Source organism: Ahaetulla prasina, chromosome 1, assembly GCF_028640845.1.
Source record: "Ahaetulla prasina isolate Xishuangbanna chromosome 1, ASM2864084v1, whole genome shotgun sequence".
Lineage (NCBI taxonomy): Eukaryota > Metazoa > Chordata > Lepidosauria > Squamata > Colubridae > Ahaetulla > Ahaetulla prasina.
Window position 1 is genome coordinate 31,691,886 of NC_080539.1, and position 15,316 is coordinate 31,707,201.

The window sequence follows — 15,316 nt, forward strand, 5'->3', positions numbered from 1 at the left end:
ACCGGTTCTGTGGGCGTGGCTTGGTGGCTTGGTGGCTTGGTGGCTTGGTGGGGTGGGTAATGTGGGTGGGCATGGCCAACTTTTTTTTTTACTTTAAAAACCTTTTTTACTACAACCTCTTCGGCCGAAGAGATTGTAAAAAATGCTTTTAAAAGGCTCTGACGATCCCAGCTGAGTTGCCTGATCATCAGAGGCTTTTGTTTTCTTTTAAAAGCATTTTTTTTGCCTTTAAAAGAAAAAAAAACCCTCTGACACCAGGCAACTCAGCTGGGATGGTCAGAGCCTTTTAAAAGCATTTTTTACAACCTCTTCCTCTGAAGAGGTTGTAGAAAAAATGCTTTTAAAAGGCTCTGACCATCCCAGCTGAACCGCACGATCATCAGAGGCTTTTTTTTTAACTTTTAAAAGCATTTTTTCTTCGGCCGAAGAAAAAGTTAAAAAAAAAACCCTCTGATGATCGCACAGCTCAGCTGGGCATGGGGGACGGGGCAGGGATTTTTGCTATCGGTTCTCCGAACCACCCACCGCCATCACTACCGAATAGAATGATCCAGGCTAAACCGGGAGCATTTCACCCCTGGTTCAATATAACATGAATGCATAAAGGCCAGACCAAACTGAGAAATAAGCAATTAAGATAGACTTATAAATCAACAGAGCCCTCGTGGTGCTGTGGTTAGAATCCACTATTGCAGGTTAACTCTGCCCACAGCCTGGAGTTCGATCCTGATGGGGCTTAAGGTTGATTGAGCCTTCCATCCTTCCATGATCAGGTAAAATGAGGACTAAGATTGTAGAGAGCAATATGCAAATAATGCTTACATTGTAAACTGAGTCATGGGGTGGTATATAAGCCTAAATGCTATTTCTATTGGTATTAAATTGTTCCTTTCCCATGAACAATGCAATCTCAGGACAGTCCACAAGCTTCTATCATCTCCATCCATAGGCAGTGAAAGGAGCTATGCAAAAGGCTGGATTTCGATCTGCATGCACAACTGCTTATCTAAGTATTATGGAAACACCATTGTTGGAGTAAAAAAAAAAACCCTAATCAATCAATGGACAGAATAAAAATGGCTCCACTTCCCCTTGGGTAAAACTGCAATATTTACTTGAATGGACACATTGTTGTCATCGATCAAGGTGTCCGTCACATTCAATTGTCCTTCTTCCACCACTTTCTGCAGGACCATCTGGAATATACCAACGAGTCTAGAAAGCAAGCAGAAAATACAGTGAGATTCTTAGAAAACAAATCTTGGCTAGACAAACTTCTGCATGATCGGGTTCCTGTGGGAAGAAATGGCTAGAAAAAAAAGGAGAGAAAGCGTAAACTTGCATTTGTGCGATTTCTTAAACTCTAAAGTTGGATTACCAAAGTACAATTGCTTTGTTCAGAGAAGGTGACATATGCAAATAGACTAGATTATGACTTTACACGATCACCAGGTTCACACAACATGCCAAACCAAACTATCATAGCTTATTTTAGCCTAGTCTAGTGTACTGTGGAAATCCAGTTGAAGGGCAAGCATTTTGAAGATAGGCTGGTACATAATTGTAAGTAATTAGGGACACAGGGAGCTGACTTCACTCAGGAAAGACATTTGAGTCCTCTAGCCTACATTGTCTGCTTTGACAGACAGTTACTCTCCAGGATTTCTGGCAAAGGAAGATCTTCCCCATCCCCAGCTCCCCTTTAATTGGAAATACTGAAGATTGAAAGCAGGACCTTTTGAAAATGATACAGATACTCTCCCAATGAGCTTTGCCCCATCCATATATCCAAAGAATGATTAATTTTCTATTCTCTTTGCCAACAGTTTTTAAAGGTTGCGGGTAGGAGTTATTTTCCTGTGTGAAATGCCATTGCTGAAATGATAACAACAGTGTGCACAGGGGATCCTCTTGCCACTGACATATCTTCCTCAGGCTTTTAAGGGTGAGGAACGTAAACACAGCAGGAAGCAAGTATTAGAGGAGAACAGTGAGGAGATCAGAACAGCAAAGAAATGAGCAACTAATGGTATACAATATACAAATACAGATAAATGACCCCTCAAATAAATTTTTGAAGTGAAAAGCAGCTCAGGAGGACGCTTTAGTTCACCCTGCTTTTTACTTTGAATAAATCCTCTCACGTGGTTGTTCTTAAAGGTAAAGGTTTCCCTTGCGCATGTGTGCTAGTCATTCCCGATTCTAGGGGGCGGTGCTCATCTCTGTTTCAAAGCCAGCGCTGTCCAAAAACATCTCCGTGGTCATGTGGCCGGCATGACTAAATGCCAAAGGCGCACAGAACGCTGTTACCTTCCCACCAAAGGTGGTCCCTATTTTTCTACTTGCATTTTTTACGTGCTTTCAAACTGCTAGGTTGGCAGAAGCTGGGACAAAGAACGGGAGCTCACCCCGTTACGTGGCACCAGGGATTCGAACCGCTGAACTGTCAAGCTTTCGATTGACAAGCTCAGCGTCTTAGCCCCTGAGCCACCGTGTCCCTTGTTCTTACAGAACAAGAATAAGAACTTACTTTCTGTAAATTGTTCTTACAGAAAGTTATTTGGGATGATCACAGAAGCTGAAATGAAGGATTATTCATATAAACAATTCCAACAACACAGAGAGATTCACCAGCTATAATGCAATAGCAATTCTTCCTTTTATCCCATATGCACATATGCAAATTTGGGAAGCCACAGCTAGCTATTGTGTGCAAATAGTGCTTAACTGCAATCTGCCTCAGGGAAGCTATAACTTGCATTTACAAAACTGTGTCCACCTCTGCAGACTTCCTTGTGCCACATTGCTATTTACCAGCTTCTGACTGCAATATCAGTATTTGGACATTGTGCCAGATATGATTTTGACCTTCCCCCAAAGCTAAAGTCAGAAGAAATTATACCATTAATTATAAAGAAACCCTAATTAAACATCTGTGTCTCTTTTTCTCCATCCTGCTGCACCAGCCTTGTAGCCCAGCCAGATCACTTGGTGACACCTTCTTGAGTCATTCTATCAAAGAGTGTAAGGAGCAGCCATTTGTAAGGGAAATCATTGACGGGAGCTGCAGACTGGTTCTTAAAGCACTAACAAGCCCAACTGACAAATGGATGATGATCAAGTTGCTACACTTGATGCTATGAATTGTAGCACAAGTCAAGATGTTTAAATATTTGATCCCCCCAGTTGCTAGATTCCGTCAATTGCTTAAAATTAAATCTGAGTTAAATAAACACCCATTGTTGTGTTTCCAAAGCAAGCTATCTCAAGCAAATAAACCATATTATAACTTAACACAACGACACGTCATGCAAGATGTTAAGATTTGCTGAACCCCAGACTGTTCAAGCCCATTCAGCCTATTGTGTGAACCCAACCAATCTGATTTACATCAGCATCTTTTAGGAGGCAAAAACTCTCCAGATGAATACAGTAACATTTTGGCAGTCCAAAGGGTCTTAACCTCTCCAATATGCAAAATATTTTTTTAAATCCAAAAAAGTGATTAAAATATAAGGTTTAGTCAAGCTTAATGTCCATATGGGTGCTGTTTTGCAACTGTGTGTCAGGGTTCCAACTAACACCCTGGCCCCCGAACAAAATAACTCTGAGGCATGAGGTCTTCTCAAAGAACATTTTATTAGAGCATGTCATATTGGCACGATCCTGGTGAAAACCAGATCTAAAAGTTCCCACCAATTTTCCCCTTAATTAAAAGTAAAAGTTTGTCATCAGTCACATGGTCCAATCAGCACACAGTCCAGATGTGGGATGACTTTGGTTTCTACCTCCCAACACATGACCCTGGTTCCCAGGCGAAAGAACATTGTTTTGGTTATAGCACCCCATCTATCTCTACACCCCCTCCCTATCCTTCAGCTCCAGTCTGTGTCAGCACTGAAGCTTTGAAGGAAGGAAAAACTCCAGTAGAATAGTAAGATGGCCACCATCTAGCCAGCTTCAGGGTTGACACTGTGAAGTTGATGTAATCCTGACTCTCAGCCACTCTGATTGTAAACATGGCAGTTTTTGTGATCTACTCACAAGAAATGAGAAACGGCTGTCCAGAGTGACATGGAGGATCTCAATTATCCTTCCTTTCTTCTGGAGAGATTATGCTGGCTTGGATCCAGCATCCCCCTCATAAAAGCTGCCTTGTTAGACAGAGGATAGCCAGCAACACATCATCTCATTGTGGTGCTTAGAGGAAGTGGTACCTTCTTATGTTTAACAATAACATCTGGCAACATGACTGAATGACTTGGATCAATCACGCTCTCTCTCAGCCCAACTCACCTCACTTGGTTTTTGTGGAGGAGGAAGGAGTGTGAGATATGTTTTCTGCCCCGAGTTATTTATTCAAATAATAAAGGTAGGATGAAAAAACAAGCAAACAAACATGAATGCACAATGTACTGGGCACCCATAACTTTCATAATTTACATGTAAGTTACTTGGTATCTGTATCTTTGATAAACTAATGCATATGGATTGTGAATTGGGTATATTTAGTTTATTGAAAAGAAGGACAGGGGTAACATGATAGCTATGTTTCGATATCTAAGGGGCTGCCTAAAGAAGAGGGAGTCATCCTATTCTCCAAAGCACCTGAAGGTAGGACAAGAAACAACAGATGGAAACTAATCAAGGAGAGAAACGATCTAGAACTAAGGAGAAATTTCCTGACAGTGAGAACAATTAATCAGTGGAACGACTTGCCTCCAGAAGTTGGTGCTCCAACACTGGAAGCTTTTAAGAAGAGATTGGACAACCATTTGTCTGAAATGCTATAGGGCCATGACGGTGAATCTATGGCATGCGTGCCAGAGATGGCATGCAAGCTGTTGCCCCAGTTTAGTTCCGTTGCACATGCATGCATGCCTACTGCTGGCCAGCTGGTCTTTGGATCTCTGCTGCACATATGGAGGGGTGGGGTGCATGCAAGGGATCATCATGCATGTGGGGGGGTGCATGCAGGGGGCTACATGTGTATGCGTGGGGTGGGGTGAATGCGTAGGGGCTGCACACATTGCATTTTGGGGTTAAGGGCGTGCATGAGTACATTCGGTTTGGAAAAGGTTAGCCATCACCGGTATATAGTCTCCTGCTTGAGGGGGTTGGACTACAAGACCCCAAGGGTCCCTTCCAATTGGATAAGCAATTGGTCCTTTCTCCTGCTTCCAGAGATGATATCCTTTACTTCCTTATCTTGAACTTTATCTTGTAAAACAATTTTACAGCTTTCCGTATCAGCATGTATATTCTGCTTATGTAATTCAATATTCAATATTTGCCTTATCATAAATTTTAACAATTCTAGTAATAGTATAATAATTATATTACATTGTAAAACTATTATTCACTTAGGGTATGCTTTGGAAAAGGCTCTAATGCTGGAAAAATTGGAAGCAAAAAGAAGAAGATGACTAGCAGTGAAGTGGATGGACTCAGTTACAGTGTCAATAGATCAATCATTGGAAGAACTTAAAGACCAAATTAGGGATAGATTTTCATGAACAAAATCTGTCTATGTAGTAAATAGCATCTTGATGGTATATAATGGAATAAAAAGCAACTTGATGGTATATAATCATGATTTCTATTTCTTAAAATAGGATGTAACCTTATATTCTTTGCTAGGAGCCTAAGTGACCAATGTATTTACTTGTTAATTATTGTAACTAAAGAAACCAGTTTTTGAATTTCCTCAGTCTTTGGCTTTCTTTAGAGGTGAGTTTTCTACCACCATGGAGAAGAATCTATTTGTGTGGTTGCTAAGAGGTGACACTGACTTGATGGTATATAATCAGTATTTTCTACCACACCGTACAACTCTATTCATTTCCATACAAAGGGGGTGGGGGGGGAAGCAGAGCGTGTATCAAGAATGGTTTGCAAATTAGTAGGATTACATAATAATCTTCAAAGCACCTATCAATCTGGCTCCCATTCGTATTCCAAAGACTAATGCTGAAAACTATACGTGCATTGCCAGTGAGCACAGAGTTTCACTGAGATCCCCTGAATCTTGCTACATTTGATGGGCTTATTTAAAAATCAGTTAAGTTCAATGATTCCATGTTATCCACCCTTCTATCACTCCATATTAGATATTGCTTTAAAATGCAAAATCAGGCCGTTCCGTAGCCTTAAAAGGCACATAGTCAAAAATTCTACAGGGAAACCAACAGAAAATAGGAAGGGTAATGAAAATTAAAGTCAAGAAAGGAACAATTGACAGGTAAGCATACTCAAGTTCCATATTCTCTTGAGAAACAGGGATAAGAGGGTAGAAAGATTAAAAAGAAGAAGAAAAAACCCTTGAATTTGATAGAAAGCAGGAGGGATAGCAATATTCTGGAGCGGAATTCCACAGATGGGGAGTAAAAGAGTGTGGAATTAAAAAAAAATATAACAGCTTAAAATTTTTGATACAGCAATAGGGGAGGATATGCAGTTGCTATTACTTTCAAGAAACGGAAAAACCAACATTGTCATGATAATCATCATCATGTCCTCTGCAGAAGTTCATTCATCTATCATTTGCATTGGGGAAACTGACAGGTGACAGCATTTGTTCTGCTTGTAGACAGATAAAGTAACATGTAGCCTATTAAAAAATGAACAGCTCATGTTTGCTAGTTTCATTTCACCAGCAGTACTATGAATAATGCATACACTGTGCAAGGAGGCTGGTCTGTTTCTGGTTTTTAAGGTACTGTCCATATCAGCTCATGCTAAATTTTGATAAACACTCATCTTTCTTCTTCACTGTTTCCTGCAGCTGAAATTTGACGGTCATTTAGGGCCAGCAGAGTCACAAGATCAAAAAGAATTATTCTAAGCTTACTGGAGAATTACAGAAACAGGGTGTTAAAAGGACGGATCTGACCATCAAATCCGACACTGTTTAGTCCAGAAATCTAAACTGAAGCATCCCTGGCTGATCTCTGCCTCTGCCTCTGCCTCTGCTTGAATGCAACTAACTGAGGGGATTCAGCAGCTCACGAAGAAGTTGGTCCCAGGGAAGGAACCAATTTAGGCCACAGAATCCAAGACCAAGAAAGCCTCCAGTAAAATTACTATGCAGCTTCTGCTTGAACCTATTCAGTGAAGGACAGCATATTAGCAATCTGAATGATTGGATTTACTGTCAAATATTCTTACTGTTAGGAAGGTTTTTAATTGGATTCTGCTTTTCTGAAACTTAAGTGCTCTATTTATTTCTCCCTTTTGTAACCTCAGTAACCAAGAAGACTCTTGGCTGTTAAGATCACAACAGACAGTACAATTAGTAGAGCTATAAAGAGCTTTATGGCTTAAAATCAGTACTTTGAATTGCATCTGAAAAACAATTGGAAGCCAATCCAATGACCATAGTGCAGATGTTATGTACCTCTGTTTGCTTTTCACCAGCCAATAAGAGAACTGCTATATTTTAATAACCGAATGCAGAGTTCCAATAATAGATTGGGAGGGACCTTGGGGTCTTCTAGTCCAATCACCTGCCCAAGCAGGAAACTCTATACTATTCCTGACAAAATGCTGCCCAATGTCTTCTTAAAAACCTCCAGTGAAGGAACATCCATAACTTCTGAAGGCAAACCATTCCACTGATTAACTGTTCTTGCTGTCAGAAAATTTCTCCTTAGTTCTAGGTTGGACCACTCTTTGATAAGTGTCCATCCATTGCTTCTTGCCCTGCCCTCAGGAGCTTTGGAGAATAGGCTGAGAGCCTCTCAAATATTGGAAGACAGCTATCATGTCACCCCTAGTCCTTCTCTTTACTAGACTAGATATACCCAGTTCCTGCATCTGTTCATCATATGTTTTAGCCTTCAGGCACCTAATAATCCTTGTTGCTCTACTCTGTTCTCTTTCTAGAGTCTCAACATCTTTTTATATTGTGAACTGGGTGCAGTATTCCAAGTGTGGTCTTACCAAGGCAGTATATAGCAGTACTAATATTTCATGTGATCTTGATTCTTTCCCTCCGTTAATGAAGCCCAGGATTACATTGGCTTTATTGGCAGCTGCAGCACACTTACTGTGGTTGTCCATCAGGACTCCTAGATCTCTCTTAAAGTCACTGATGTTGACCTAGACCCCAGCAGAGTCTAAACACTAAGTCAAAGCCTCTACGGCATGCCAGTGCAGTCATGGCTGAGGCAGAGATACATAACTATTAGCACTGCAAAACAAAAAGAAAGGCTTCCTATGTGACATTCTTTTAGGTATTTGAAGAATGTTATCATATGTCCCCTAAGTCAGAGGTCTCCAACCTTGGCAACTTTAAGCCTGAAGGACTTCAACTCCCAGAATTCCCCAGCCAGCTTTGCTGGCTGGGGAATTCTGGGAGTTGAAGTCCTCCAGGCTTAAAGTTGCCAAGGTTGGAAACCCCTGCCCTATGTCATGTTGAACATAGTTAAGCTTAATAATTTCTTTATTGGACAAATGTCTTTGGAGATTCTCAGTCATCCAGGTCATAGTTGTCCCAAAGGTGCTTTTTCAAGAGGAAACTGGACTTTATGTTTTTCTTTGAAGACATTTAGTTTCTCAACCAAGAACTTATTCAGCTCAGAGTGGATGGTGGGGAATGGAACGATTTATACTCCTTTCAGACAGCTGGTCATGTGCACTATTTCAGAGAGTTGTTGAGGCCACCTGGAGGTTCATCTGTGTCGTCAGGGTTACCTGAGAGAAGACTTTGCTGAAGTGAAACTATATTATGTCTAGAAGCGTTCCCACAATCTATTAAGGAATTTTCTGATTTTTAAAAAAATGAGATAAAATTAAACTGGAAAGATTTGTCCTTGACAAATTTGAGATAATATCTAATAATTACCATATTATTTTCAGCATGTTTACAAATAAAACTATGATTTATTCAGATGCTTAGCAAAGTCAGACTGGATCTTTCTTTTTCCTCTTCTTGAAGATAAGAGACTGTTTGCCATTTTCCAGTCATAATTCTCTGGGTTTTATTAAAGATAATAAAATGGATTCCCTGAGATTATCCTTCTGTCCCCCAGGATGCAGCCCATATAAGCTTTTAAATTTATTCAAAATAAAGAGGTATTTCCTGCCTATGTTTCTATCAATCACAAGTTTATTCTACCTGTTCATCTTCCTTATCACAATTTCCTGGTGAAGCGCATCCTTTTTTCCTGGGAAATTCTGAAACAAAATAGAACTGAATAATGTAGCTCTCCCTCCCTTTTTTGTTAGCATGTTTCAAACTTCACTGAGCAGGTGCTCCACTGATTCTTTTTTTTTGTTTTGTTCTGAATATACTTCAAGAAACCCTTTTATTACTATTAGTGACTTTCATCAAAGTTCATTCTAAATGCTTGCCTCTTTCTTGGTTGCTGATCTCTGCCTATGAACACTTTTCTGTTTTCAGTTTTTTATATAACATTCAGAGGTGGCATTTAGCCAGTTCGGACTGGTTCAGGTGAACTGGTAGTGGCAACTGCCAGACGCAATGTTGTCCTATTTAGCCACATTTTTGACGCCAGGCACATGCGTGGAAGGCATGCGCACGAACAAAGTGCATGTGCAGTAGGCATTTTTTGCATTGGCATCCTTCAGTCTCAAAAGACTATGGTATCGTGCTCTGGAAAGAGATCCTAAAACAGCATCTAGTGTGGCTGAAAAGGCCAATTCGAGAGTGGCAATCCCTTCCACACTGAGGGCAGATACATTCTGTCCCTGCCCAGCCCCCAGATTTCGCTGGTTCCAGGACTGCCTCTTTGCCTCAGCCTGCCGAACAAGTGTCTCTTCAAATTGAAGAAGGCCATGCTGCATCTTTAGCCTCCAAGCTGAACGATCAGAGGTCAAGGTTTCCCAGTTATTAATGTCCATTCCCAGGGCCTTTAGGTCCCTCTTGCAGATATCCTTATATCGCAGCTGTGGTCTCCCTCTGAGGCGCGTTCCCTGCACTAATTCTCCATACAGGAGATCTTTTGGAATCTGACCATCAGCCATTCTCACGACATGCCCAAGCCAGGGTAGACATCGTTGTTTCAGTAGTGTATACATGCTAGAAATTCCAGCACGTTCCAAGACTGCGCTATTTGGAACTTTGTCCTGCCAGGTGATGCCAAAAATACGTCGGAAACAGCGCATATGAAAGGTGTTCAACTTTTTCTCCTGCCGTACGTAAAGGGTCCAAGACTCACTCCAGTACAAGAGTGTGCCCAGGATGCAGGCTCTATAGACCTGGATCTTTGTATGTTCCATCAGCTTCTTATTATGCCATATTCTCTTTGTAAGCCTGGAAAATGTGGTGGCCGCTTTACCAATACGTTTTACCAATACCAAAACAATGCGCAGAACGCCTTACCAATACCAAAACAATGCGCAGAAGGCAAAAATTTGTGAAACCCACCCCTAATAATGTTGTGTTAACTCATTTAAAAAAAAAAAGGTAGGAGATTTAGGATTGCCGCCTGCACCACAAACTAGGCACAATGGACCGAGGTGAGGGCACAAAATCCCCCTACACATAACAGAACAACAGTCACCCCCTGCTTCACCTACCTGGATTAAAAAACAAGCAAGCAAACAAGTAATTTGGATTCTTTGAATTGCTATCCCACTTTGCAAATTAGAAAACTAACTTTACAGAATCAGGCAACTTAAAATTTCTGTCCTTCGCTGAAAAAGGAAAAATAAAGCATACTTTATTAGCAGAGGTACTCAAGTTGAAAACAGAAAGCGATTTAAGTTGCCCATAAACCGTAAACAAAAACATTTACATGGAAGGATAGAACAGACCAAAAGCCCATCTAGTCCAGCATCTCTTCATTTAACAATGCCCCTGGGAAGCCTCCAAGCACAACATAATTACAATAATAGCCTCCTATTCATGTTCCCTGGTAAATGATACTCAGTGGCATTCTTCCTTTGATTTCGGAAATAATTTTAATTCTTTAAAAGCATATTGTTATATGTACAACCTACTTTTTCTCTAGGAGTTTAAGGAATTGACAGGCAGGGCTCTTCTCATTTTATCCTTGCAACAACAAACCTGTAAAATAGTTTGGGCTAAGAAATAATGAGTGGAGAAAGGTTCTCTAGGGAGCCCCAAGATCAAATTGGAAGCCATAAATCTGGTTTCTGAATCTCTTGTTGCTTTGCCCTGCTGGCTCTTGACCATGCTGGATATGTAGGGTCCTTGGTGCTCTCTGAGCTTGGTGGTTCTCTTGCAGATGTTTCATTACCAATCTAGGAAACATTATCAGTGCTGGCTAACCAGAAATAATAGCAACTGACACACATCTCCTCCATTAATCTGTCTAACATTCTTTTATATTGGTTTCAATCATGTGACAATCAATTCTATGGTTCCATTCTGACCCAGCTCCCCGAACACGACAAACCCTCTGAAGTTAAATCGATGATTCTTTTATCAGGAGCAGCCCTGGCAAAAACTTTCTATTTCATCACAGACTAACAAGGAGATGAATAGTTGTCTGCCACATCTGTTCATCTCTGCCCCCTGACTTTTATCCCCAGAGTTAGGGTAGGGCTTTGCTAGCAGTGATGACTTTTCCTTCCCAAGGATCAGCCCACAGATTTCCACTGCTCTCCTTTCCTCTGGCATCTGCACATCCGCATATCAGGCACTGGACCCAGCGGTTCCTCCTCGTCCTAATCAGCCACCCCCAGACCTGAGGGCTGTTGACTCTCCATCTGAGGGCTGATAGATGGCCCAGGCTCTGTCTCTGCCAGCTCCATTCCTCTTCCCTCTCTGAGCTCTCAGGTTGCCTTGATCCTGACCTTGACTCCCATGCCTCCTCATCTGATTCGGCTGCTGGAGGGGCCAGAGGCTGACAGGCCACAACAGGTTCTACTACGTGCTCTGTGAAAGATTTTATTCCATCAGTCCTGAATAAACTTTGCTGGATAAGGCTGAGGATCTGATAGAGCTTTATTCCATTTCCATCAGTAACCAGCTAGTTGTTTTTTTTTAAAAAATGGCAGAAATAGCAGGCCATGTTGGACAAAATCAATTTCCTGCTGTTTCCATCGGGAACCTGATGGCGCCGCTGGACCTCTGGGAACTCAGCTAAGTCTTGCGCCTCCCGGTTATGGTCAGCTGTGGGTTCAAATAATGAGTGGAGAAAGGTTCTCTAGGAGCCCCAAGATCAAATTGGAAGCCATAAATCTGGTTTCTGAATCTCTTGTTGCTTTGCCCTGCTAGCCAACTTGGGCCGTCCCCATAGTTGCGGGCCCACACTTCGCCTATGCCCATTTCTCTGTTTTTCCAGTTCCCCTTGTAACCCTCTGGTGTAATGGGATTCAAACGTCAAGTGGGCACCGGAGTTTCCGCCCCATCAATAATTCGCTGGGCTTCTGCCTGTAGCAGTGCTGGGGTTCTATGCTGAACGGCCAGAAAGAAATCTATCTTTGTTTGCCAGTCACCTGGCTTGAGCCTGACACGCCTCCTTAGCGCCCGGACGGAACGCCTGCAAGGCCATTCGACAGGGTGGAAAGGCGCAGAGAGGGCATGTCGGATGCCCTCATCTGCCAAGTATTCTCAAACTGGGCTGCCGTGAATTGCGGGCCGTTGTCGGATACCAGAGTGTCAGGCAACCCGTGGGTTGCAGGTGAGGGCTGCGATTACTGCCTCGGCTGTCATGGATTTCATGAGAATGATCTCCAACCATTTAGAGAATGCGCCGACAACCACTAGGAAGGTTTGGCCGTGGAAGGGCCAGCAAAATCAATGTGGATTCTTGACCAGGGCCCTTGGGGTTTTTCCCAATCCCTGACTGGGGCCGTTGGGGGTAGAGGTCTGGACTCTTGGCAAGCCTGGCATTTTCCTACCCTCTCAGCAATTTCTGAGTCCATTAGTGGCCACCACACATAGCTTCTTGCTAGCCCCTTCATCCTTACGATCCCTGGGTGACCTCGTGGAGGAGGTCCATTTCCCTCAATTTATCCGGGATTACCACCGATCACCCCATAACAGGCACCCCTTGAGCCGAGAGTTCCCTCACGTTTTACAAATTCCTTAATACGCTCGCCCGGCGCAGCGGGCCACCCTCTTTGTACCCAACCGAGTACAGTCCTTAACATAATGTCCCGGTATGATGCCCGAGCCACTTCCTTAGATGTGACTGGGCCAGAGTCCAAAGAGTCAATTAGCAGGATGGGCGTCCCCGGAGTGGGGTCTTCGATCGCCCCTGGTAGTGGGCATCTGCTTAAAGCGTCCGCATGCCCCACTTCTTTTCCCGGTCGATGCTGCAGCTTGTAGGAATAAGCGGCTAAGAAGATAGTCCATCGGGTCAATCGTGGCAAAAGTGCCACAGGCGTTGGGCGGTCGCCAGCCAGTATCCCTAACAGCGGTCTATGGTCAGTAACAATTTCAAAGTCTCTCCCAAAAACGTATTCGTGAAACTTTTTTACCCCTGACACAATGGCTAGCGCTTCCTTATCCAACTGGCTATAGTTCCTCTCTGTGGAGGACATCGTTCTGGAGTAGAAGGCTATAGGGGCTTCTGTGCCGTTTGGAAGTCTGTGGCTGAGCACAGCCCCCACCCCGTAAGGGGAGGCATAAACCAGTACTAATGGCAATGAGCTATACTGGATCAGCAGGCTATCGCTTGAGAGCAGGTTTTTACTGCTTCAAAGCCCTAGCTTCCGACTTTCCCCAAGACCAAACAGTATTTTTCCCAGAAGCTTATGCAGCGGTTCAGCAACGGTCGCTTTGTTTTTAAAAGACCGTAAAATTCACTAGCCCCAGGAATGCCTGTAGCTCTGTTTTGTTTTTGGGCGCTGGAGCCTTTCTGATTGCCTTGACCTTGCTCTCAGTGGGTGAATTTTTCTTGTCTATTCGTAGCCCAAGAACTCATGATTCTACCCCTATCTGGCATTTGTTCACTTTAACCTTTAGTCCGCTGACCGAAAATGCCCAGAACTTTTCTCAAACGCTCCCCAATTCCTCTAAATTTTCGCTGATATCAATACATCATCAAGTAGGGAACTACCCTGGGAGCCCTTGCAGAAGTCGCTCCATTAAATTTTGAACAGCCCGGTGCCACACTCACCCCAAATTGTAATCGGGTACACTTGAAAGCACCCTGTGAGTTACAATCGCTTGGGCTTCGTGTTGGCGCTCACGGGCAGTTGTTGATAGGCTTGAGCTAAGTCTAACTTTGCAAAGACTTGCCCTTGCCCCAATGAGTGCAGCAAGTGTTGCACCACGGGAACCGGGTAAGCGCTTTTCTGTAAGGCTTTGTTTAATGTCGCCTTGTAGTCAGCGCAGATTCTAACTGACCCATCTGGTTTTACTGGGTGACGATTGGTGTCTCCCACTTTGCGTGATCGACTGGCACCAGAATCCCTGATTTATGAGCTTATCTAGCTCCTTGTCAATCTTAGGTTTCAGGGCAAAAGGGACACTCCTTGCCTTTAACCTAATGGGGGCTACCTGGGGGTCTAAGTTGAAGGAAATAGGGGTTCCCTTGTACTTGCCCAGGCAGTCCTTGAAGACATCTTCGAACTCGCTCATGAGTATGTCTTTCAGGTTACAGTCACTTGTAGATGCCAGTCACCCCATGCCCAGTGCACGAAACCAGTCTAGTCCCAACAACCAGGCAGGGTCCCTTCGACGATCGTGATGGGCAGGGTCTTCTTGTGTGGTCCGACTCGACTGGACGGAGGTGGTCCTCTAACAGGGATGCGATTCCCTTGGTAGTCGTGGACTCAGAGCCGTTGTGTTTGCAGGTGGCGCTCATGACTGATGGCAGTGACTTCGCCAAAGTGTCCCAGGACATGATGGTGATCGCTGACCCGTGTCCACTTCGAGTCGGCACCGCACTCCTTCTATTTTGGCTTGGTGAAGATCTTCTTCTCCACCGGGTTGAGGCGCGCCTATGACCACCGTCGTTTGGTATTGAAGTTCGCGCCTTTTTGTTTGAGCCAATCACGGGTCGCCTTGCCGATCCCGCGCCTGATTGGCCGATTTGAATTTTCGGCGGAAGGTTGGGGAGCTCGACAGACTTGAGCTAGGTGCCCTTCTTCTCGTACGCCGACATGTAGCGCCTTGAACTTGCAGCGTTGGCGCTGGTGTTGACCTCCGCAACTTCCGATTCGTCCCGGTCTTCTTTGCCGTTCTCGGTTCGGCAAACCCTTCCTCATCCTCACCGCCGGATTCGGTCTGGATCTCTCTGGTGCACCGGGTTGACTTTGTGCTCGCCTTTGGTGTGAGTGGCTTTTGCAGGGTCTCCGCTTGGGTGGACATTTCATGCGCTCTGGCTTCGCCCAGGCGTTTGCCAGCGCAGATTGCTTTTCGATAGCAGCCGCC

General features: G+C 43.6%; 1 protein-coding gene across 1 annotated transcript in view; it reads right to left on the reverse strand.

Annotated features, from left to right (window-relative positions):
* OTOF (otoferlin) overlaps nucleotides 1-15,316 on the reverse strand; it is a 214,156-nt gene that overhangs the window by 117,713 nt on the left and 81,127 nt on the right. The window contains exon 4 of the mRNA XM_058164751.1: nucleotides 1,116-1,215. Within this exon, the coding sequence (XP_058020734.1) occupies nucleotides 1,116-1,215 (100 nt within the window). The remainder of the gene's footprint in view (nucleotides 1-1,115; nucleotides 1,216-15,316) is intronic.